The sequence below is a fragment of the Ornithorhynchus anatinus genome, chromosome 7, assembly GCF_004115215.2.
Source record: "Ornithorhynchus anatinus isolate Pmale09 chromosome 7, mOrnAna1.pri.v4, whole genome shotgun sequence".
In the NCBI taxonomy this organism is placed as follows: Eukaryota; Metazoa; Chordata; class Mammalia; order Monotremata; family Ornithorhynchidae; genus Ornithorhynchus; species Ornithorhynchus anatinus.
This window is the reverse complement of record NC_041734.1, coordinates 61,414,470-61,437,823: the sequence shown is the minus strand read 5'-3', so window position 1 is coordinate 61,437,823 and position 23,354 is coordinate 61,414,470. Positions and strand designations below refer to the sequence as shown.

The 23,354-nt window shown below is 54.8% G+C and overlaps 1 protein-coding gene across 3 annotated transcripts in view; it reads right to left on the bottom strand.

The window, feature by feature from the left end:
- Positions 1-11,014: 11,014 nt before the first annotated feature.
- TMCC2 (transmembrane and coiled-coil domain family 2) overlaps positions 11,015-23,354 on the bottom strand; it is a 47,104-nt gene continuing 34,764 nt past the window's right edge. For 2 of the 3 annotated variants that reach the window (XM_029069088.2, XM_029069090.1), the window contains 3 exons: positions 14,882-15,825; positions 13,970-14,105; positions 11,015-12,301 (listed from right to left, as the gene is read on the bottom strand). In XM_029069088.2, the coding sequence (XP_028924921.1) occupies positions 11,990-12,301; positions 13,970-14,105; positions 14,882-15,825 (1,392 nt within the window). In that variant the 3' untranslated portion in view covers positions 11,015-11,989. Of the gene's footprint in view, positions 12,302-13,969; positions 14,106-14,881; positions 15,826-16,418; positions 18,052-23,354 lie in introns of those variants that run through there. The other variant, XM_029069089.1, reaches the window with a different exon arrangement.

The following is a 23,354-nucleotide window of genomic DNA, read 5'->3' as shown; positions in this document are numbered from 1 at the left end:
TGACAAGTGGCGGAGCCGGAATTTGAACCCATGACCTCTGACTCCCCAGTCCGGGCTCTTTCCACTGAGCCACGCTGCTTCTCTATAAGCTGTAAGTTGTATCGTACTCTCCCAAGCATTCAGTACAGTGCTCTGCACGTAGTAAACACGCAAAAATACGACTGATTGACTCATTAAGTTGGCCAAGCAGACGTTTCCCGTGCAGAGGCCCAGAAATCCTTAGCAGTTCTGCCCTTTCCGCGATGCCTCCCTCTCTCTTCCCTCCCTGTCCTCGTCCTCTCCCTTCCTGCCACTCTGCTGGTCCCCAGGGGCAAACCCAGCCTGCAAAGATGAGCCACTGGGCTCCTCCTCAGCTCATCCAGCCAGGACCGTGGCCAATCGGAAGCAGTGCGGCCTAGTGGAAAGAGCACGGGCCTGGGAGTCAGAAGGATCTGGGTTCTAATCCTGGTTCGACCACTTGTCTGTTGCCTGACCTTGGGCAAGTGACTTCACTTCTCTGGTCCTCAGTTACCTCATCTGTAAAATGGGGATTAAGATTGTGAGCCCGGTGTGGGACAGGGACTTTGTCCAACCCTACTGAGAGCTCACCTCCTCCAAGAGGCCTTCCCAGACTGAGCTTCCCCTTTTCCCTCTGCTCCCTCTGCTGCCTCTCTGCCCGCCCCCTTCACCTCCCCTCAGCTAAGCTCCCCTTTTCCCCCCCTTTCCCGCTGCTCCTCCCCCTCTCCCTTCCCCTCCCCTCAGCACTCTGCTCGTCCGCTCATTTGTATATCTTTTTATTACCCCATTTAATGAGATGTACATCCCCCGATTCTATTTATTGCTATTGTTTTTGTCTGTCCGTCTCCGCCGATTAGACTGTCAGCCCGTCACTGGGCAGGGACTGTCTCTATCTGTTGCCGAATTGTACATTCCAAGCGCTTAGTACAGTGCTCCGCACATAGTGAGCGCTCGATAAATACTACTGAATGATTATCTTGTATCTAACCCAGCGGTTAGAGTAGTGGCTGGCGTAAAGTAAGTGCTTAACAAATACCACAGAAGTTATTATTATTTACCGGGAAGTCTTCGGGAGAGGTTGGACTGAAGATAGCGGGCTGCTCGGTGGGGCGGGAGGGAGGATTTGGGGGACACTGGTCCTTAGGATCAGACAACAGATCCATAAAGCCAAGCCTGCTTTATGTATTTTTTTTTAAATGAAAAATTCCTCTTTTGACCAGAAGGTGCCCAAGACATACCTATCCTTCATCACCCAACGGACAAGGCGATCGCGCTGGGGAAATGAGGTTAGGGTTCGGAGCCGTGGGCCACTAGTCCTGACTCAGACCCTATTCCAGGGACAACAAATCAAGCGATTGTCAACCTGCATTACAATCTTTCCTCTCCAAGCCCAACCCTCTGCCGGAGGGGCTTCAAAAAGCTGTTCCCATAGGAGCAGTTTCCTCGCCTCTAAAATGGGGATTTGATGCTCGTTTTCCCTAATATTGAGATTTGGAGGATAAGAACTGGGTCTCGAATGATTACCTTGTATCTACCCCAGCGCTGGGAACAGTAAGTGCTGGATCTGAACCCAAACTATCCTCTGGTGGGGAGAAGGAGCTGGAGGGTCTCCTCATTTGCCAGGCCCCTGGGTGTTCACCCCATTAGAGAAGCAGCGTGGCTCAGTGGAAAGAGCACAGGCTTGGGAGTCAGAGCTCATGGGTTCGAATCCCGCCTCTGCCACTTGTCAGCGGTGTGACTTTGGGCAAGTCATTTAACTTCTCTGTGCCTCAGTTACCTCATCTGTAAAATGGGCCATTTAGATTGTGAGCCTCACGTGGGACAACCTGATGACCCTGTATCTACCCCAGCGCTTAGAACAGTGCTCTGCACATAGTAAGCGCTTAACAAATACCAACATTGTTGTTGTTGTTCTCCTCTTGGAGGTTTTACCAGTTAGGTCAGGGCTGGCTGCTAAGGTGACTGGGAAGGCGGGGCAGGAGGGGATGAAATGAGCCTTCGTATTCTCCTCACCTTCTGCCATTCCGGCATTTCCGCTTACTAAAGCACCTGGTATTCACCCCCTACCTACTAACAGCGACCGAAGTACCTTTTTTTAAATAGTATTTAAGCGCTTTACTTGGTGCCAGGTACTGCACTAAGCACTGGGACAGAGACAAGATAATCAGGTTGGACACAGTCCCTGCTCCACACTGGGCTCAAAGTCTTCATCCCCAGTGAGGTAACTGAGGTACAAGGAAATGAAGTGCCTTGCCCAAGGTCGCACGGCAGACAAGCGGCGGAGCCAGGATTGGAACTCAGGTCCTTCTGCCTCCGAGGACCGTGCTCTATCCACTAAGATATCCACTAGGCCCTGCTATTACATCGCCCTACCTGAATTCATTTTAGTGTCTGTCTGCTCCGCTAGACTGTAAGCTCCCCTACGGTAGGGATCCTAGCTATTATTCATTCATTCAGTCGTATTTATTGAGCGCTTACTGGGTGCAGAGCATTGTACTAAGCGCTTGGAAAGTACAATTCGACAACAGATATACTCAACAACGGGCTCACAGTCTAGAAGGGGGAGACAGACAACAAAACAAGTGGACAGGCATCATTAGCATCATTCCCTCGTACTCTCCCAAGAACTTAGTCCCGCGCTCGACAAAGAGTAGCCACTCAATAAATACCATCGACTAGTTGACATAGAAGCAGCTTGGCTCAGTGGAAAGAGCACAGGCTTGGGAGTCAGAGGTCATGAGTTCGAATCCCAGCTCTGCCACTTGTCAGCTGTGTGACTGTGGGCAAGTCACTTAACTTGTCTGTGCCTCAGTTACCTCATCTGTAAAATGGGGATTAACTGTGAGCCTCACGTGGGACAACCTGATTACCCTGTATCTACCCCAGCGCTTAGAACAGTGCTCGGCACATAGAAAGCGCTTAACAAATACCAACATTGTTATTATTATTATTATTATTATTATTGAAGGGAGGGGAGCCAGATGTGCCTAGAAGCGGTCCCCAACAAGATCGAAAGGTGAGAGTCTCTTTTATAACACCAATCCCTGTTGTCTTCCCGAATCCACTTCATGTGTAATAATAACAATAATAATGTTGGTACTTGTTAAGCACTTACTATGTGCAGAGCACTGTTCTAAGCGCTGAGGTAGATACAGGGTAATCAGGTTGTCCCACGTGAGGCTCACAGTTCATCCCCATTTTACAGATGAGGGAACTGAGGCACAGAGAAGTGAAGTGACTTGCCCACAGTCACACAGCTAAGTGGTAGAGCCGGGATTCGAACCCATGACCTCTGGCTCCCAACCCCGGGCTCTTTCCACTGAGCCACGCTGCTTCTCTGACAACTCTAAAGTGTACAACTTTACTGCTTCTAACAGCGCCCACATATGGGGCGAGAGGCCCGCGAGCGGAGACCGTGCTCAGCGTCTGCTCCCTTCCTGTGGTCAGAGGTGGTAGGCGCCTCTCCATTCATTCATTCATTCAATAGTATTTATTGAGCACTTACTATGTGCAGAGCACTGTACTAAGCGCTTGGAATGGACAATTGGGCAACAGATAGAGACCAACCCTGCCCACCGACGGGCTGACGGTCTAATCGGGGGAGACGGACGGACAAAAACAAGATAACTTAATCCGATAAATAGAATCAAGGGGATGAACACCTCATTAACAAAATAAATAGGGTATCCACCTAGCACAAACCCCCTGGGAGTCTCCCACCCTGACTAGAAAAGCAGTGCGGCCTAGTGGGTAAAGCCGGATAGGGCCTGGGTTCCAATTCTGATTCCACCGCTTGTCTGCTCTGTGACGGGCAAGTCACTTCTCTGTGCCTCAGTTACCTCATCTGTATAACGGGCGTTAAGACCGTGAGGCCTCCATGTGGGACGTGGTCTCTGTCCAACCCGATTTCCCTTTATCTACCCCAGTGCTTAGACAAATGCCTGACACATAGTAAGCTATTAACTATGAGCAGTATTGTGGTTTAGGCACTTATGTATCTATCTGTAATTTATTAATTTATTTATGTATATTAACGTCTGTCGCCCCCCTCTAGATTGTGAGCTCGCTGTGGGCAGGGAATGTGTCTGTTTACTGTTATACTCTATTCTCCCAAGCACTCAGTACAGTGCTCTGCACACAGTAACCGCTCAGTAAATGCGATCGAGTGAATGAGCAAGCCACTTAACCTCTCTGGGCCTCAGTTTCCTCACCTCTAAAATGGGGATTAAATATCTGCTCCTTGCTCCCGCTTAGACTGTAAACTCTGGTTGCGGGACAGGGACTGTGTTTCATCTCAGCTCCACCATTTACCTGCTGTGTGACCTTGGGCAAGTCACTTTAATAATAATAATAATAATAATAACGATGGCATTTCTTAAGCACTTACTACGTGCAAAGCACTGTTCTAAGCGCTGGGGGGATACAAGGTGATCAGGTTGTCCCACGTGGGGCTCACAGTCTTAATCCCCGTTTTACAGATGAGGTAACTGAGGCACCGAGAAGTGAAGTGACTTGTCCAAAGTCACACAGCTGACAAGGGGCAGAGCCGGGATTCGAACCCATGACCTCTGACTCCCAAGCCCGGGCTCTTTCCATTGAGTCACGCTGCTTCTCTGCACTTCCCTGAGCCTCAGTCACCTCATCTGTAAAATGAGGATTATGATTGTGGACATGGATTGTGTCCGACCTGATTACCTCATATCTACCTTAGCGCTCAGAACAGTGCCCGGCACACAGTAAGCGCTTAACAAATATCTACCCTACTAAGCACTTGGGAGAGCACAATGCAACAGAGTTCCCTCTCCCAGGAAGCTGACACTGTAGTGGAGGCTCCAGGAGCCTCGTATGCTCACCCAGTGCTTACCCAGTGCTTATCACTGAAACAGCGTGGCTCAGTGGAAAGAGCCCGGGCTTGAGAGTCAGAGGTCGTGGGTTCTAATCCCGGCTCCGCCACTTGTCAGCTGTGTGACTTCGGGCGAGTCCCTTCACTTCTCTGGGCCTCAGCTCCCTCATCTGTAAAATGGGGGTGATGACTGTGAGCCCCACGAGGGACGACCCGATCGCCTTGTATCTTCCCCCGCGCTTAGAACGGTGCTTTGCACACAGAAAGCAGTTACCAAATGCCATAATTAATTAATTAGTTACCAGATCGGAGGCAGGAAGGTGGAATGGGTGGCAGAGAGCTACAGTCAGGACCATCTCGTTCAAAGCATCGAGGGGCGCGCCCCGGCACATGGAGCCTGTCGGAACACGTTAGATCCCCAGAGGCACAAGGTGCCACTCTGCGCAACACCCTCGCTGCTCAGGGCAGAGCCCAGCAATCACCTCCTAGCCCATCGCCACGCCCCTGAGCTTTCCAGATAGGGGAAGGAAAGAGGTGGGTGGGTGGGGCGGATTTGCCATTTCCCACTTCCCTCTCCCCACTACTGGCCAGGATAATAATAATAATAATAATGTTGGTATTTGTTAAGCGCTTACTATGTGCAGAGCACTGTTCTAAGGGGTAGATACAGGTTAATCAGGTTGTCCCACATGAGGCTCACAGTCTTCAACGCCATTTTGCAGATGAGGTAACTGAGGCCCAGAGAAGTGAAGTGACTTGCCCACAGTCACCCAGCTGACAAGTGGCAGAGATTCGAACCCATGAGCTCTGACTCCCAAGCCCGGGCTCTTTCCACTGAGCCACGCTGCTTCTCCATAAGGTGGGGTGAGATAGGAAAGGTTCTTGCAGGGCTTTTGGAAGGTCAGGGACCTGCAGCGTGTAGGGGAAGGAGGGAGACAGGATTCCCAATCATGGTTTTAAAACTGTTGGACCCCACGAGGGCCCTTTTTTAGTGGTAATTTATTTTATGATATTTGTTAAGCGCTTACTGTGTGCCGGGCGCTGTTCTAAGCGCTAGGGTGGATATGAGGTAATCAGGTTGGACACAATCCATGTCCACAATCATAATCCTCATTTTACAGATGAGGTGACTGAGGCACAGAGAAGTAAAGTGCAGAGAAGCAGCGTGACTCAATGGGCTTGGGAGTCAGAGGTCAAGGGTTCGAATCCTGGCTCTGTCACTTATCAGCTGTATGACCGTGGGCAAGTCACTTCCCTTCTCTGGGCCTCAGTTACCTCATCTGTAAAATGGGGATTAAGACTGTGAGCCTCATGTGGGACAACCTGATCACCCTGTATCTACCCCCCAGCACTTAGAACAGTGCTCTGCACATAGTAAGCGCTTAACAAATACCAACATTATTATTACTATTACTATCCTCGCCAGTAGCGGGGAGAGGGAAGGGGGAAGCGGTAAATCCGCCCCACCCACACACCTCCTTCCTTCCCGCCTCTGGACAGCTCAGGGGCGTGGCGATGGGCTAGGTGGTGATTGCTGGGCTCTGCCCTGAGCAGCGAGGGTGTTGCGCAGAGTGGCACCTTGTGCCTCTGGGGATCTAACGTGTTCCGACAGGCTCCATGTGCCGGGGCGCGCCCCTCGATGCTTTGAACGAGATGGTCCTGACTGTAGCTCTCTGCCACCCACTCCACCTTCCTGCCTCCGATCTGGTAACTAATTAATTATGGCATTTGGTAAGCGCTTACTATGTGCAAAGCACCGTTCTAAGCGCTGGGGAAGATCCAAGGCGATGGGGTCGTCCCTCGTGGGGCTCACAGTCTTCTCCCCCATTTTACAGATGAGGGAGCTGAGGCCCAGAGAAGTGAAGGGACTCGCCCGAAGTCACACAGCTGACAAGTGGCGGAGCCGGGATTAGAACCCACGACCTCTGACTCCCAAGCCCGGGCTCTTTCCACTGAGCCACGCTGTTTCAGTGATAAGCACTGGGTAAGCACTGGGTGAGCATACAGAGGCTCCTGGAGCCTCCACTACAATGTCAGCTTCCTGGGAGAGAGAACTCCGTTGCACTGTGCTCTCCCAAGTGCTTAGCAGAGTGCTCTGCATACAGTAAGCACTCAATACCTACCACTGATTGAGTGCTTTATGTAATGCTTTGCACCCACTAAGTGCCTAATAAATACCATTGATTGATCATTCCTTCTCCCAAGAGTTCAGTACGGTGCTCTGCACACTTTAAGCACTCAATTAGTGCTTAAATTAAAATAAATTAAATTGGGAAGCAGCGTGGGCTCAGTGGAAAGAGCCCGGGCTTTGGAGTCAGAGGTCATGGGTTCGACTCCCGGCTCTGCCACTTGTCAGCTGTGGGACTGTGGGCAAGTCGCTTAACTTCCCTGTGCCTCAGTTACCTCATCTGTAAAATGGGGATTAACCGTGAGCCTCATGTGGGACAACCTGATTATCCTGTATCTCCCCCAGCGCTTAGAACAGTGCTCTGCACATAGTAAGCGCTTAACAAATACCAACATTATTATAATTATTATTGATTAGTACCACTGACTGATTGATCCTAGTGGATCCTGCTAGAAGACCAAGGAAACCACCTCCCTTTAGGACGGAAGAGGCGCCTTTGTTGTAATTAGAACTCACCCACTGCCCAGGATGAGACACATTTTTTAGAGAGAAACTGAGGCTCAGACAGAAGCAGTGAGGTCTAGTGGAAAGAGCATGGGCCCGGATCCTAATCCCAGTTTGGCCACTTGGCTGCTGTTTGTCTTTGGCCAAGTCACTTCACTTCTCTGTGCCTCAGATTCCTCATCGGTAAAACGGGGATGAAATAACCATTCTCCCTCCTAATAATATAATAATAATGATGGTATTTGCTAAGCACTTACTATGTGCCAAGCACTGTTCTAAGCACTGGGGTAGATACAAGGTAATCAGGTTGCCCCGCGTGGGGCTCACGGCCTTGATCCCCATTTTTCAGGTGAGGTAAATGGGGCACAGAGAAGTTAAGTCCCGAGGTCACACAGCAGACAAGTGGCAGAGTCGGGATTAGAACCCATGGCCCCTGTCTCCCAAGGTCATGCTCTTTCCACATGCTTCTACTTGGACTGTGAGCCTCAAGTGGGAAAGGCACTGTGATTGACCTGATTTTCTTGCATCTACCAGTGCTTAGAGAAGCAGCGTGGCTCAGTGGAAAAAGCCCGGGCTTGGGAGTCGGAGGTCATGGGTTCGAATCCCAGCTCCGCCACTCGTCAGCTGTGTGACTGTGGGCAAGTCACTTCACATCTCTGTGCCTCAGTCACTTCATCTGCAAAATGGGGATGAAGACTGTGAGCCCCACGCGGGACAACCTGATGACCCCTAGTCCTTAGAACAGTGCTCGGCACATAGTAAGCGCTTAACAAATACCGTAATTACTGTTATTAATATTAGTACAGTGCTTGGCACATAATAAGCACTTAACAAATGTCACCAGTATTATTAAAAGAAAACCCCTAAGGCTCAGCAGCCACAGTTCACCTTTTACCAAGAGTCTCTGACTCTCGGGCGGGTTGGATGCTTGTTGTTTGGCAGGTTTGGGAGCTGCAGGAGGCTCCCAAACCTTGTTATATTGTATTTTAGTACAGAGCTCTGCACACTGGAAGCGCTCAATAAATATGAGTGATTGATTGACTGACTCCCTCCCTCCGTCCCAGCAGGTTTGGGAGTCCTCGGGAGTGAGCGGGGATTGGGGGAGGAATCAGTGAAAAGCATTTCAAAGTCCAACCCAGCTTTGCCACCCTGACCTGAGTCTCAGGAATGCAGGGTCTTGGTGTGCTGGGGGGACAGTTGCGCGTTGACCGAGGGGGTCGGTGGCCATTTGTGGATGGAGAAGGACTGGCTCCTTTCTTGCTGCGGAACCAGGGCGGGACGTCCCCTTCTCCCTCCCTTCCCTACCCCCAACCATTTCCCGCAGAGCTCCAGTTGGGAAGCATGGCCCAGCACACGGGCCTGGTCGTCAGAAGGACCCGGGTTCTAACCCGGCTCCACCACTTGTCTGCTGTGGGACCTTGGGCGAGTCACTTCCTCTCTGTGCCTGTTACCTCATGTGGAAAATGGGGATTAAGACTGAGGGCCCCATGTGGAACTTGATTATCTGGGATCTACCCTAGACCTCCGGATAGTGCCTGGCACATCGTGAGCGCTTAACGCATACCACTGAAAATAAAAATCCAGTGGCAGGACCCAGGTTTAGCCTCTACACTGTAAACTCATTATGGGCAGTGAAGTTGTCTGCCAACTCTGTCCTACTTTACTCTCCTAAGCACTTGATAATAATAATGTTGGTATTTGTTAAGCGCTTACTATGTGCAGAGCACTGTTCTAAGCGCTGGGGTAGACACAGGGGAATCAGATTGTCCCACGTGGGGCTCACAGTCGTCATCCCCATTTTACAGATGAGGGAACTGAGGTACAGAGAAGTGAAGTGACTTGCCCACAGTCCCGCAGCTGACAAGTGGCAGAGCTGGGATTAGAACTCACGAGTCCTGACTCCAAAGCCCGTGTACTTTCCACTGAGCCACGAGTGCTCTGCACATAGTGAGCAGTCAGAGAAGCAGCGTGGCTTAGTGGAAAGAGCCCGAGCTTGGGAGTCAGAGGTCATGGGCTCTAATCCCGGCTCTACCACTTCTCAGCTGTGACCTTGGGCAAGCCACTTAGCTTCTCGGTGCCTCAGTTCCCTCATCTGTAAAATGGGGATGAAGACTGTGAGCCCTATGCGGAGCAACCTGATTACCTTGTATCTCCCCCAGCGCTTAGAACAGTGCTTGGTACATAGTAAGCGCTTAACGAATGCCAACATTATTATTATTATTATTATTACATTCCGTTGATTAATAATCTCTGGACTATGAGATCAGGCTCATCCATGCTCAGCCTCTGCTGCCCTCTTGTGGTCACAGCTGGTAAAGGGCTCGCCAGGCTACTGGTCCAGGATCTGCCCCGCATCCCCCCCTTTGGAGGCCAAGTCGCCGCCCACCCGCCCCCGAGACCCTCCATTTTTTTAAAAATAGCATTTCTTAAGCGCTTACTACACGCCACGCACTGTACTGTGAGAAGCAGCGTGGCTCAGTGGAAAGAGCACGGGCTTTGGAGTCAGGGCTCATGAGTTCGAATCCCAGCTCTGCCACTTGTCAGCTGTGTGACTGTGGGCAAGTCACTTCACTTCTCTGCGCCTCAGTTCCCTCATCTGTAAAATGGGGATTAAGACTGTGAGCCCCACGTGGGACAACCTGATTCCCCTATGTCTACCCCAGCGCTTAGAACAGTGCTCGGCACATAGTAAGCGCTTAACAAATACCAACATTATTATTATTATTATTACTATGCAATAGGGTAGACCCAATTTAATCAGGTGGCATTCAGTCCACGTCTCACATGGGGTTCACGGTCCTCATCCCCATCTTCCGGATGAGGTAACCGAGGCCCAGACAAGTTGTGACTTGCCCCCGGTCACACCGCAGACGAGTGCCGGAGCTAGGATTAGAGCCCAGATCCTTCCGACTCCCAGGTCCGTGCTCTATCCGCTAGGCCACGCTGCTTCTCATCCTTCTCTTGTCCCTTGGTGGGGAAGAGCAGAGCTGAGGAGAGTCAAAAGCAAGAGGAAACTCCAAGGAAACTCCAGAGAGGGAGGGGATGGAAGCAAATGACGGAAAGAACGCAGGGTCTAGGGCTTTGGGGGACCGGAGACCGCAGTCCTCTAGACTCTAGTCCTCTGCCTAGGGGGCAGGGACCCTATCTACCAACTTGGTTATACTGTTAATTAATAATTCATCAACTTTATGCACCTCTCCCTCAGCCCCACGGCACTCACGTACATAGCCGTAAATTATTTATATCAACGTCTGCCTCCCCTTTAGATCGTAAACTCACTGTGGGCAGGGAATGGATCCACCAACTCTGTTATACTGTACTCTCCAACGCTCAGCGCAATACTCTGCACACTGGAAGCGCTCACTATGGTTGACTGTACCGTACTCTTCCAAGCTCTTCATACCGCAAGCACTCAAATACGACTGATAAATATTTTGGGGCAGGGAAGGTGGAGGAGGAGGAGGAGGAGGAGGGTGGGATGGAGGGGGGAGCGACCGGCGTGATCTGGGCTGGAGGCCTGGATCAATAACTCAGAGTCGGCATGAGTTTGAGAATCACGCAAGGATCTTTATTTCTTGGGCATTCCCAAACCTGGGACTGCTCCCGGCTCTGTGGGTATTACTTGGTCTCTTGGGATTCCGTCTGGTACCGTAAGGTCCTGTGGACGGTGGGGCTGGGAACGTCAACTTCCCCTGGTCCTCTGGTGATTAAAAAAGCCCACCCCTACCCACCCACGCACGCACGCACGCACGCACACTCCAATATAAAATAAATAGACGTAGAAAAGATGGGTTCGCGTCCCCCCTCACCCCCACACCCCCCCAGCCCGGGCCAGGGGAAAGCAGAAGCGGGGCCGGTTCCGTCCTGGGGAGGGGAGGGGAAGGGGGAGGACCCCAATAAATAAATAAATAAATCAACGTGCGCACAGAAAACCAGGTTCCAGGGATCCTGGGCCCCGGGTTTCCCCCAAGAGGGCGGATCGGCCGACAAGGGGCACGGACCTGGGGGCCGCCGAGGACCCGCGCCCGCCGTCCGCTCCCTCGTGGCACAGGGCAGGGGGGAGAATGTTTCCGGGCCTTGGCCTTGGTCCCTCCCCTCGGGAACAGTCAAGGCCCGTCTCGCGTCGTGCCGCTCCGGGGGCCCTTCCTCCGAAGTCACGTCCGCCCCCAGCCTGCTCTGGGACCAAATTCCGGTGGGGAGAGCCAGGGCCGGCCGGCAGACTAGCCCCTTGGGCCGGAACTTCTCGCGTGTCCTTAAATAATCACATGAATACGATTCCTCCTTTCTTCTCACTTCTGCTCCCGGGAGTACGCGTAACAGCCCGAGACGGGTCCCCTCAGGGAGACACGGCGAAGACCCGAAATTGGGCCGAGGCAAGGGGAGAAGAAGAAGCGGGCTGGGCGGGAGGGGACCGAGAGCAGTCAGGTGACCAAACCAAACAAGGAAGGAACTCGGAGGGAGCCCGGGACCCAGGCCTCCGGGGCCCCTCCCCGCCGGAGGACACGACCGCCGGACGCTCAGCTGGGCAGCAGCACGTGCTCCAGGAGGTAGGTGAGCGTGTCCCAGTGTTTCCACAGCAGGAAGAGGACGAGGACGACGAGGGAGGTGGAGGCGATGCGGAGGCGGGTCTTCATGAGCGGCGTGATGAAGTTGGCGATGGTGGAGACGAATACCAGCAGCACGGCCATCAGCGCCAGGATCACGTTGATGAACTTGCCCAGCAGCGCCCGCGCGTTGGCGTTCTCCACCCCCTCCAGCTGCACCACCTGCTGCTGCTGCTGCTGCAGCTCCAGCTTGGTGACCCTGGTCAGGCAGGACTCCACGGCTTCCTGGCGGGAGACGGAGGGGGGTGGGGGAAAGAGGAGGGCGTTGGGGGGCTGCCCGGGGGGCTCTCTGCCCACCCGCTTACGACAGGACCACTCCCCCACCCCCGCTGCACCTCCTGCTCTACTTAAGGCTCGCTCGGCTCCAGCCGAGCGTCCTGTCCCTTCCGTCCCGCTCCCCGACATACCGTCGGCTGTGGCGAGGGTGTTGCTTTATTTTGTGAGTCAAAGATTCTTGGCACCGTGTTTCAGAGTGTGTGCTGCGTCCCTCCGTCTCCCCCGCTGACTGCCACTCCAAGGGCAGGAAACGGGTCTTCTCCGCCTCCCCCTCCCCCTCCCCCAGCCCCCGCCACATACAGCAGTGTGGCTCAGTGGAAAGAGCACGGGCTTAGGAGTCAGGGGACGTGGGTTCTAGTCCCGGCTCCCACCGCTTATCAGCTGTGTGACTTTGGGCAAGTCACTTAGCTTCTCGGTGCCTCAGTTATCTCATCGGTAAAATGGGGATTAAGACCGTGAGCCTCACGTGGGACAACCTGATTACCCTGTATCTACCCCAGCGCTTGGAAGAGTGCTCGGCACATAGTAGGCGCTTAACAAATACCAACATTATTATTATTATTATTATACACACACACCCATACACCCTACCTCCATTCGCAGCCTCCTCTCCCCACCCGTGCAGGGGGTCAGACACTCAAAACGGACAGGTTGTCACCTGCCTGGGCTCCTCCTTCGGCCCCTTAATGGAAATTCTTTATTCTCCCCCAAGACACTGGAGGCTTCTAGGGCAGGTCTTTTGCTTGCACGTCTTGACCATCTAGTACGGTACAGTCCCTATGGTGGCTCGCCACGTGCTGCCGTTGCTGCTGCTTATGAGTGAGCTGAATTTAAACAACCTTGCTCGCTCTGGGGTGGAGCAGGAGAGGTCGTGGCCTGGGTGGGCCACGTAAGGTACCAGATGGCTGGGGGGGAGACCTGGGAGGAACCAGCCTCGAGGCATCATTTTTAACCTCCAAAGTCAGTGCTTGGGAGGGGCTGGACCGGGCTTGTCCACCAGGAAGATAAAAATAATACTATTGATTATGATATCTGTTAGGTGCCTACTATGTGCCAGGCACCGTGCTAAGCACCGGGGTAGATACAATACAGTCGGGTCGGACACAGTCCCTGACCCACATGAGGCTTACAGTCTGTCTTAATCCCCGTTTTACAGATGAGGGAACTGAGGCACGGAGAAGCTTCCCAAGGTCACACAGCAGACAAGTGGCAGAGCTGGGATTAGAACGCACGACCTTCTGACTCCCAGGCCCATGCTCTATCCACTAGGCCAGACTTCCTTTTATCCACGGGTAGATGGATACCAGAGGGATGAGGGAAGGGGAGGAAAAGGGGAAGTTAGTCTGGTCTCATCCCTGAAACTGTTAGGCAGTTGGTCTCTCCCAGTGGCTTGTGTGCATGTGTCTGAGTGCGAGAGAACGTGTGTGTGTCTCTTTCTCTCCCCGGTCCTCCCCACCGCTGTCCGCCTCTCCCTCCATCCTTCTGTCTCTTTCTCAGGAATCTCTGGTTGGTGCAGTCCAGAGGCCCTGCCCGTCGGGGAGCAGAGGCCCGAGCGACAGGCAGCCCCTTCGGCCTCCCGGGTCCATCGGCCCCCTCCCGCCCCGCCTCAGCCCGTACCTGGATGTCACGGGCCCTCTCGTAGGACTGGTAGGCCACTTTCTCCTCCATGCTGGCCAGCTCCTGCTTAAGGTTGGTCATCTCGTTCTGGTGTAGCTCCGTGAGGTCATTCAGCTGCTCCTCCAGGCGCTCGTACCTAGCGGGGAGGAGGGAAGGACGGGCAGAACGATAACTCATCAGGCACCCGGATCTCTCCCGTCGCACTCCCGGGCCTCCGACCCCCAACCTCGGGGGGATCCGGACCGTCATTCGGCTCTCCCGAAGCCGATTTCGGTACGGGATCGGCCCCGGCCCCGAATCCACCCAACGGGTCCCCTTCTCCCTCTCCGCCCCTCTGCAACCGGAGGGCGTCCCCATCTGGGTCTCCGACCGTTGACGTCGGTGTGGCCTAGTGGACGGAGCACGGGCCTGGCAGTCAGAAGGACCTGGGTTCTAATACCGGTTCCACCGCCGGTCTGCTGTGTGACCTCGAGCGGGTCACTTCACTTCAGTGCCCTCATTTGTAAAATGGGGATTAAGACTGTGAAACCTCTGTGGAACAGGGACCGTGTCCAACTCGATAATCTTGTACCTTTCCCTGCGCTTCGAACAGTGCCCGGCACCTAGTGAGAGCTTAATAAACACCGCAGTAATAATAATGACCGTCCCCGACCCCGCTTATCATTCAATCAGTGGTATTTACCGAGCACTTATAGCTTTCAGAGCACTGTACTAAGTGCTTGGGAGAGCCCAACAGAGTTGGCAGACACGTCCCCTCCCCACAGGGAGCTCACGGTCTAGAGGGCTACGAGTCTGGGCTTCCCCTGAGCCAGGCCCCGAGATGGCCCCGAGAAGCAGGATGGGGCCGCGGGATCCCGGGGCGCCGCGGGGCTGGCGAGGACCGACCCCTCACCCCCCGCCGCCGACCCGCACCTATAGCGCTCTTCCTGCAGGCACTGGGTCATGTAGGTGTAGTCACGCTGCAGCTGGGCCTTCAGGTCCTCCAGGGAGTCATCCAGGTGGGCCTGGCTCTCCTTGATGTCCCGCAGCTCCTCCAGCAGGGCGTCCAGGTTGTTGGGGTGGCCGTACAAGGTGGCGGACTTGGGGCTGCCCAGCCCGGCCCCGCCCGGCCCGGCCCCGGAGTTGCTCCCGGCGCCCGCGGAGGCCGAGCTGGCGCTGGAGCACTCGTCGTCGCTGCCGTACTTGGGGCTGGACACCAGCGTGGCGCTGCCGCTCAGCGCCCGGGCGGCCTCCTCGGGGGGCCCGCCCTCCAGCGGGTCCTTCAGGTGGGCGATGTTGTCGGCGCTGCCGAACTTGTTGCGGATGAGGCTGGCGAACTCGCGCGGCTTGGACACCACGGCCGTGTGGGTGGCCTGGGAGAGGCCCGACAGGCTGCCCTTGACCCCCTCCACCACCCCGCCCCCGAAGCCGCTGATGCCGGCCCGTACGTTGGCGCCCACGTCCTTCAGGCCCTGCTGCATGTCCCGCAGCACGTCCTTGGGCTGGCGGGACGGCCCGTTCTGCTCGATCTCCTTCAGCCGCCGGTGGTAGTGCTCCAGCTTCTTGTGGAGCTGGGCGATGGTCTGGGCCGACTTCTGGTTCTTCTTCTCGAACACCTGCTTGATGCGGGACACCTGCTGCTTGTCGGCGTTGTTGGCGAGCTTCAGGTACTCGGCCACGTTGTCGTCCCGGGCCTCCTGCTCGATCTTGATCTGCTCCGTGATCTTCAGGATCTTCTGGTGCAGGTGCTCGATGGCGGCCTTGGTCCGCTGGGGGTCCGGGGCCCCGTCGGGCACGTCCAGGCCGACGGGGCCGTCGGGATCGCCATGGCCGGGGCCGCCGGACAGGCTCAGGCCGCTCTGGTCTCCCTTGTCCACCTGCCGGGGCCGGGGGGGAGAGGAAGAGGAGGAGGAGAAGTTGAGGACGGGGGGGGGGGGGTTCTGGGAGGGTCCCGGCAGCTGCGGCTTTGCAGTCCTTCCTGGCTCCACACACACAGGCCTACTTCAGCTGAGTCACCACCACCACCCCCCGCACCCCCGTACCCTGGGCCTGCTTCTCCGCTGGACAACAGGGAGAATTCATTCACTCGTTCAACAGCATTTATCCCGTGCTTACTGTGTGGCGAGTACTGTACTGAGCGCTTGGGAGAGTACAGTCCGACAGTAAACGGACACATTCCTCGCCCACGAACAGAAACCCAGGCCAGAGGCTTAGCGAGAAGCCATCGCGGTTGCTTCCACTGCAGAAGCTCTTGGCAAGGGACGGGAAAGCGGCCTGGGAACGAAAACTTCCCCAAGCAACTGGAAGCCAAGGCCGCCTCCGAGGCAAGCGCCCTCCCCTCCATCCCCAGCCATCCTAGCCCCGCCATCCTGTCCCGCCACCGGCACCAGACCTCGCGAGGACCCTCTCAGCCAGGCACTCCTGCCGCCAGTCATCCCGGCGGCCCCCGTCTTGGCGTGGGCGCTGTTACCTTCCAGCTCTCGTCCACTGTCACGCACCTCTTCCGTCTCATAGTGGCGTGGGCATCCGCGAGCCCTCCTCGGGCCGGACCGGGGCCCGGGCCTCACCTGTGCCCGGCCCACCCGCAGCCAACAGAACCAGGAGGGGAAGACACCCGGGTAGGGGAGGGGAGGGGAGGGCCAGCTGGCTTCCTTCCCAGTCAGTGACCAGACCCAGAGTAGGAGGAGGGGGCAGAGGGCCAGCTAGAGACCTGTCCGCCCCCACGACCCCTGCTACTCCACCCCCTCTCCATGGGGTCACCCCTTTTGCAGGAGAGGAAACACAGAAAGTACATGAGAGAGAGGGAGACGGACAGACAGAAGGAAGGAAGGAACGGGGGAACAGGAGAAAAACAAAGTCAGAAAGACAAGTGAGCCCCCGAAACAGCTGCCACTGAGTCTCAGGAGCCCGGCTCCTTGCTTCGGAAGCTCGTTCGGAGGCTGTGGCTTTGGAGGCTCCGGCCAGGATGGCCTCCCCGGTGCCTTATCGACACGCTAGAACGGAAGCGGCAGGAAATGGCTCAACCCATGTATTTTTACATACGCTCGATATGGAAGTGCCGGTGCTAGGAGCGTGTGGTATGTGGTTGTTTTTTTTAAAAGCCCTGCAAGTGGCCCCATGATGCTGATGCAGGAAGCAGGGGAGGGGGCTGAGCCAATCGATGACTGACATTACTATGCCTGATTTCCGCCCAAGTACCAAACAAGGGAGATCACGCCCTTCTCAACTCCATCTGGGTCCTCAGCCGGAGGCCAAGCTGAGCAGCAGAGGACGTTTTGGGCAGTTGGTGACCCATGTACAAGGGAGACTCCCGCGGGTTCCTCTTCTCTCAACCCTCTGGGCCTCCGATCAAATGCCGGGAGACCTTGCCTTTCCCTTTCAGTTTTACCCACCCAGGGACTTTCCATTCAAACTCTTTTCAGATTTCTGCTCCTCTTTCCTTCTCTCTTATTTACTGAGTACTTACCATGTGCAGAGCACTGTATTAAGCTCTTCGGAAAGTACGCTATAACCAAACTGGTATGCCCGTTCCCTGCCTACAACGAGCTCACAGTCTAGAGGGAGCTTATAACCCGCAATCTAGTGTACAGTCTTTCTTTCTCTCCCGCCTCAGCCCCTTCCTATCCCCTGGACTTTTACCTCTCCCTACCCACTCCACTGCTGCCTGCCTGCTCCCAACGATCCACCTGAACTATCCTGTTTCCTGCTGCCTTTCAGCAACACTGTTAATTTATCCAGGTTGAGTCCTCACGCGGACCTGCTGATTCGAAAGTTTCAAATGTCTCAGTTAGGCCACCCTGGGCCAGTGGAGGCATTTAATCCCCTTCAGGGTAGGTCCAGGCCCTTTAAGGCCCTCTTGGCCAATGACCACCTGGGAGCCGTTTCCTAACCCATCGGACACGCAAATGTCCCTGAGAGTTCCTCTGTCCCTCTTCCTGTCAGAGCTCCTGCACCGCCCAGTTCTGATCCCTGTCCTTACTTCTGCCCTTTCTGCAGCAAGACTCTCTCCCTAGGGCTGGCTCTGCAGCTCTTCTTCGTGGCCTAGTGGAGAGGGCACGGAGTCAGAAGGACCAGGGTTCTAATCCCGGCTCTGCTACGTGTCTGCTGTGTGACCTTGGACAAGTCACTTCACTTGTCTGTGCCTCAGTTACCTCATCGGTAAAATGGGGATTAAGACTGTGAGGCCCTTGTGGGACAGGGACTGCACCTGACCCGATTTGCTTGTATCCACCCCAGCGCTTACTACAGTGCCTAACAGGGGAAGCAGCGTGGCTCAGTGGAAAGAGCACGGGCTTCGGAGTCAGAGGTCATGCCTTCGACTCCCAGCTCTGCCACTTGTCAGCTGTGTGACTGTGGGCAAGTCACTTCACTTCTCTGTGCCTCCGTTACCTCGTCTGTAAAATGGGGATTAACTGTGAGCCTCACGTGGGACGACCTGATCGCCCTGTATCTCTCCCAGCGCTTAGAACAGTGCTCTGCACATAGTGAGCGCTTAACAAATACCAACATTATTATTAAATGAAAGGCAAAATACGTTTTTGCTCGTTTCTCCTCCTTTTGGCCACTGACCCCCTCCATCATCGTTGACCCTAATTCTACCTGTCCAGGTAGAGCCCAGAGAAGCCCCCTGAGGGGAGCACAGACACGGGGAAAGGTGGGGGCGGCTAGGTTCCGCCTCCCACTCCTCCTGCCTTCCTGGATGTACGACTCAACCTGGCTTCTCTTGGCAGGAAACATCTACATTTCCTTGCTGCTCCCCACACCCAGGATGGAAAGCTCGGCTGGGATCCACAGAAGAGTTCATTTGAATCCATCCCCTCGGGAAAGAGGCTGGTTAAGTCTTGGCTCCCTGGCCAGGAACAGGGACTGAGAGAGGGGGCACCTGAGAGTGGGCCGGAGAAATGGCAGAGGTGATGACCACCGCCTCATTGTCATTTGCGGACCGGTCTCGGCAATTCACTCGCCTGCAAAGATCCACCCCTGGGTCTTCGGTGGCCAACTGCAGCATGGTGTAGTGGATAGAGGATAGGCCTGGGAGTCAGAAGATCAAGTGGCTCTGCCACTTGTCTGCTGTGTGACTTTCGGCAAGTCACCTCAATTCTCTGGGCCTCAGTTAACTCAGCTGTGAAACGGAGTAAAATGTAAAACTGATTGAGACGGGCCAAGCCCCGTGGACAGTTCGGGGCACCCCCGTAGACCCTCCTAGCCCCTCTCTGCCGGTTGCAGCCCCTCTCCCTCAGGGCTGGGGGTCTCTGCTCTGAACCTGTCGTGCCAAGCGGGGTGCCTGTTGGTCTGCTCCCCCGTTCTGGGGCTGTTGGCCTCTGCCCATCTGGTGCCAGTTGGCCCTGGCGCGGCTCTGGAAAGAGGAGCGGCTGTTCCTCCGCTCGGCCCCCAGCGGGCCCAGGCCTTGAAAACCTCTCTGTGGCCATTAGCGGCTCTCAAAGCCCCCGTCGGCCGGCATGAGGAGGGGCCGCGAATTCCACTCCAAGTAAAAGCATCTCCTGGGGCCCTGCGTTAGAGCCTGAATTGCCTTTTAAATGCCTCCGTTCGTTAGGCAACTCACCAGTTCTGCTGATTTATAACCTGGAGGAGGGCTGGGAAAGCCAGGGTACGCCAGCTTGAGCTTTCCTCACCAGACCTCATGGGCATCCGGGCCTGGGGGTCGTGGATAGGGGGGAGGCTCGGTACCGTGGTGGTGAGCGGCAGCTAGATGAAGGCTGGGGTCCTCAGGGTGCAAACGGAGGCTGGAGTCCTTGGGGCCAGAGTGGGGCCTGGACGTGAGCCGTGCGAACAGCAGAGCAGGAGTCAGAACCCTGGAGTTCCGGCAGCATCGCCGCTGCCATGGCAACTATGTTTGTGTGTTCTAAGGGCGGGGCGGGGGGATGTGGGTGGGTCAGATCCGGGGGCATGGGGAGCTACTAGCACCAGCTCCGATGCCCGGGGGAGGCACTCCTTTGGCCCCCTTTACTTCCTCTTTCTTTCTCCTTCCCTTTCCTCTCTTCCCTCCTCCCTCTCCCTGCCCATCTTCTTCCTGAAAGTTCACCCTCATGCTCAAAATGAAAGTTGAGACCCCTGCTAGACCCTCACCCAAGCTTCCCCGCAGCCACCTCTGGGGTGCTACCACATGGCAACTGAGTCTCGGGGAAAGGAAGGACGGGGGGTGGGTCGGAGAAGAGCATTCACATCATTCCCAAAAGGGGGGTGTTCCAGAAGCAGCCAAAATACCAAGTTTTCCCTCCATCCTCCCCACACAGCCTGACCCCTTTAGCATCTCGGGGGAACATAGAATTACGGTGAAGTGGGAGAGGGGAAGAGGCGGGGAAGAGGGAGAGGGGCTGTGATCTAGACCCCCTTCCACACCGGCCTCTCTTTCGAACACCTGAGGAGCTCAGTTTCAAGAGGCCATTCCCCCAGCCCTGACCCTGACCCGCTGCGGCTCTCAGTGGATTTACTATTAAGTAAACCATTTACTTCTGGCCTTGATTTAGGGAGTGGGCGAAGAGGGAGCAGGTGGGCGACCAGGGCTGTCCCCGTCCCCCTATCTCAGCAATCCTGCGATTGGGTCTTCCTTGGAGCCCGGTGGAAAGTTCCACGGACGACGTGGAAGCCGGGCCCTCTCCACGGCTACGCCGACCGCCCCACTCCCCGTCCGGGATCTGCCGGACCTACCTCCATTCCCCAAAACGTCCCGGGCCCGGGGGGTCTCGCACTGCTGCTCCTTGCTGCGCTGGAGCAGGATGTGAATGAGGCAACGTTCGACTGCAAGTGGCGTCCCTCTGCCAGCAGCAGCAGCAGCAGCAGCTCTTGTTACAGGACTGGAGGAGATTAGGTCAGGGACAGCCTAGAGCTGATTGTCTCCAAACTTTTCGATCACAGACACTTAGGGAAGAGACAGAGAGAGGCAGAGTTGGAGAGGGAGGCTGGGCATGGCACAGATGGGTGGTGATGGGAGGTTGGCAGTACAGAAAAGTGAAAGGAGGGGTGCCTAGGGTAAGGAAAAAGAGAGAAGGCCAGTTGAGGAGAACTAAAGGAAAAGTGAGAGTAAGAGAGAGACTGTAAACTCCTTGAGGGCCGGGAACACGCCTATTTACTCTACTCCCCTAAGCACTTCTACAGTGCTCTGCGCACAGTAGTGCTTGATAAACACCGTCGAAGATGATGGATTGAAAGTTGGAACTCAGGAGGGTCGGGGAGATGGAGATGAAGGAGTGAGACGGGGAGACGTAGGAAAGGAAACTGAGAGAGGAGCAAAAACGGGAAGGAAAGGTGGAAGAGAAAAGAAGGGGGGTAAAAAGGGATGAAGGAAAACAGGAGTGTGGAGGGGTGAAAGAGGAGGGATGGCTAATGATAACTGTGGTATTTGCTAAGTGCTTATTATGTGCAATGAACTGTACTTCATATGCTGGAGTAGATACCAGATAACTAGGTCCCATATGGGGCTCACAGTTTATCAATCAATCAATAGAATTTATTGAGCACTTACTATGTCCAGAGCACTGTACTAAGTGCTTGAGAGAGTACAATGCAACAGAATTAGCAGGCACGTTCCCTGCCCACAACGAACTTACAGTCTAGAGGGAGTTAAGTAGGAGGGAGCGCAGGTTTTAAATCCCCATTTTGCAGATGAGGGAACTGAACAAAGAGAAGTGAAGTAACTTGCTCAAGGTCACACGGTAGGTAGGTGACAGAGCTGGGATGAGAACCCACATCCCCTGACTCCCAGACCCGTGCTCTTTCCACTAGGCCACGTGGGCAAGTCACCTAACTTTTCTGTGATTCGGTGGCCTGAATGTCAGAAGGTCATGAGTTCTCATCCCAGCTCCGCCACTTGTCTGCTGTGTGACCTTGGGCAAGTCACTTCACTTCCTCTGTGCCTCAATTACCTCATCTGTAAAATGGGGGTTGAGAGTGTGAACCCCACGTGGGACAGGGACTGTGTCCAACTCTATTTGGTTGCATCCACCCAGCGCTCAGTACAGCGCCTGGCATGAAGTGAGTGCTTAACAAGCACCACAATTATTATTATAGTTATTAAAATACAATACCTGTTCTCCCTCCCCTACACTGTGAGCCTCCTGTGGGTCAGGTATTGTGTCTGATCTGATTATCTGGTATTGACCCCAGCTCTTAGCAGAGTGATGGGGATTGGGGAGATTTGGGAGAAGCACCCCCCTAGTGCGGGGGTGAAACAAGAGAAACAGAGTCTGAGCCCACCCAAAGGAGTCGCCTTTCCCAGACAAAGAGAGACAGACACAGATGCAGACACACACACTTACTCTACCCACTTCAAAGCCTTCTTGAAGGCACACCTCCTCCAAGAGGCCTTCCCTGACTAAGTCCCCTTTTCTTCTTTTCCCTCTCCCTTCCGCATCGCACTGACTTGCTCCCTTCATTCACCCCCCTGTCCCGGCCCCACAGCACTTATGGACACATCTGGAATTCATTGATTTCTATTAATGTCTGTCTCCCCCTCTAGACTGCAAGCTTAAGGGCAGGAAATGTGTCCGTTATATTGTACAGTGCTCTGCATACAGTAAGCGCTCAATAAATACGATCGCCACACGCATCACACAGTTGCAAACACAACCACAGACTTCACGTACATATATACTCTCATCCAGACAGTCACATATCTGCAAACTCACCTCAACCACATAAGCCCCGCGCCAAGTCACATACGCAAAGATGCCTAAGTACATACATGCATATCACCCACCATCCATAGATGACCAGAAAAAATGCTACTCAAGGACCTCCAACCACCAGTTGCACCTGGCAAACCGAAAGCAAAGCCAGTCCTCCCGCCGCCGGGTCCTCAACCCCCTCCAGCGACGGACCCAGTGGCTTTCAGCTCTGCAAAGTAGCAGCGTATCACAGGGCTAACCCTTGAGGCCCAACCCTGCCGGGCCAAAGTTTGCATCGGCCCTGCTCCCCAGAGACTGAGGGAGAAACTCTGACGGACGACGATCAACTTCTACCGGCCCGGTTTCCTCTCTAAACACTCTGGACACGATCCCTGCTCTTATCTGCCACGTACAGCCCCCGGTCGCAGCCTCCGACTGCCCTCCTCACAGGCCTCCGTGGCTCTAACCCCGCACCTACAGTCAGTCAGTCGGTGCTATTTATTGAATGCCTACTGTGTGCAAAGCACTGTACAACAGCACTTCTCTCAAGGAGCTTCCCTGCAGCTGGCAGGGGCACAGATCAACACTGAAGGCTGGAGCCAGAAAGGAAGGAGAAGCAGTGTGGTTTAGTGGACAGAGCATGGGGCTGGGAGTCAGAAGGACCTGGGTTCTAATCCTTGCTCCACCACTTGTCTGCTGCGCGCCCTCGGGCAAGTCACTTAACTTTTTCGTGTCTCAATTAGTTCATCTGTAAAATGGGGATTAAGACTGTGAGCTCCCTG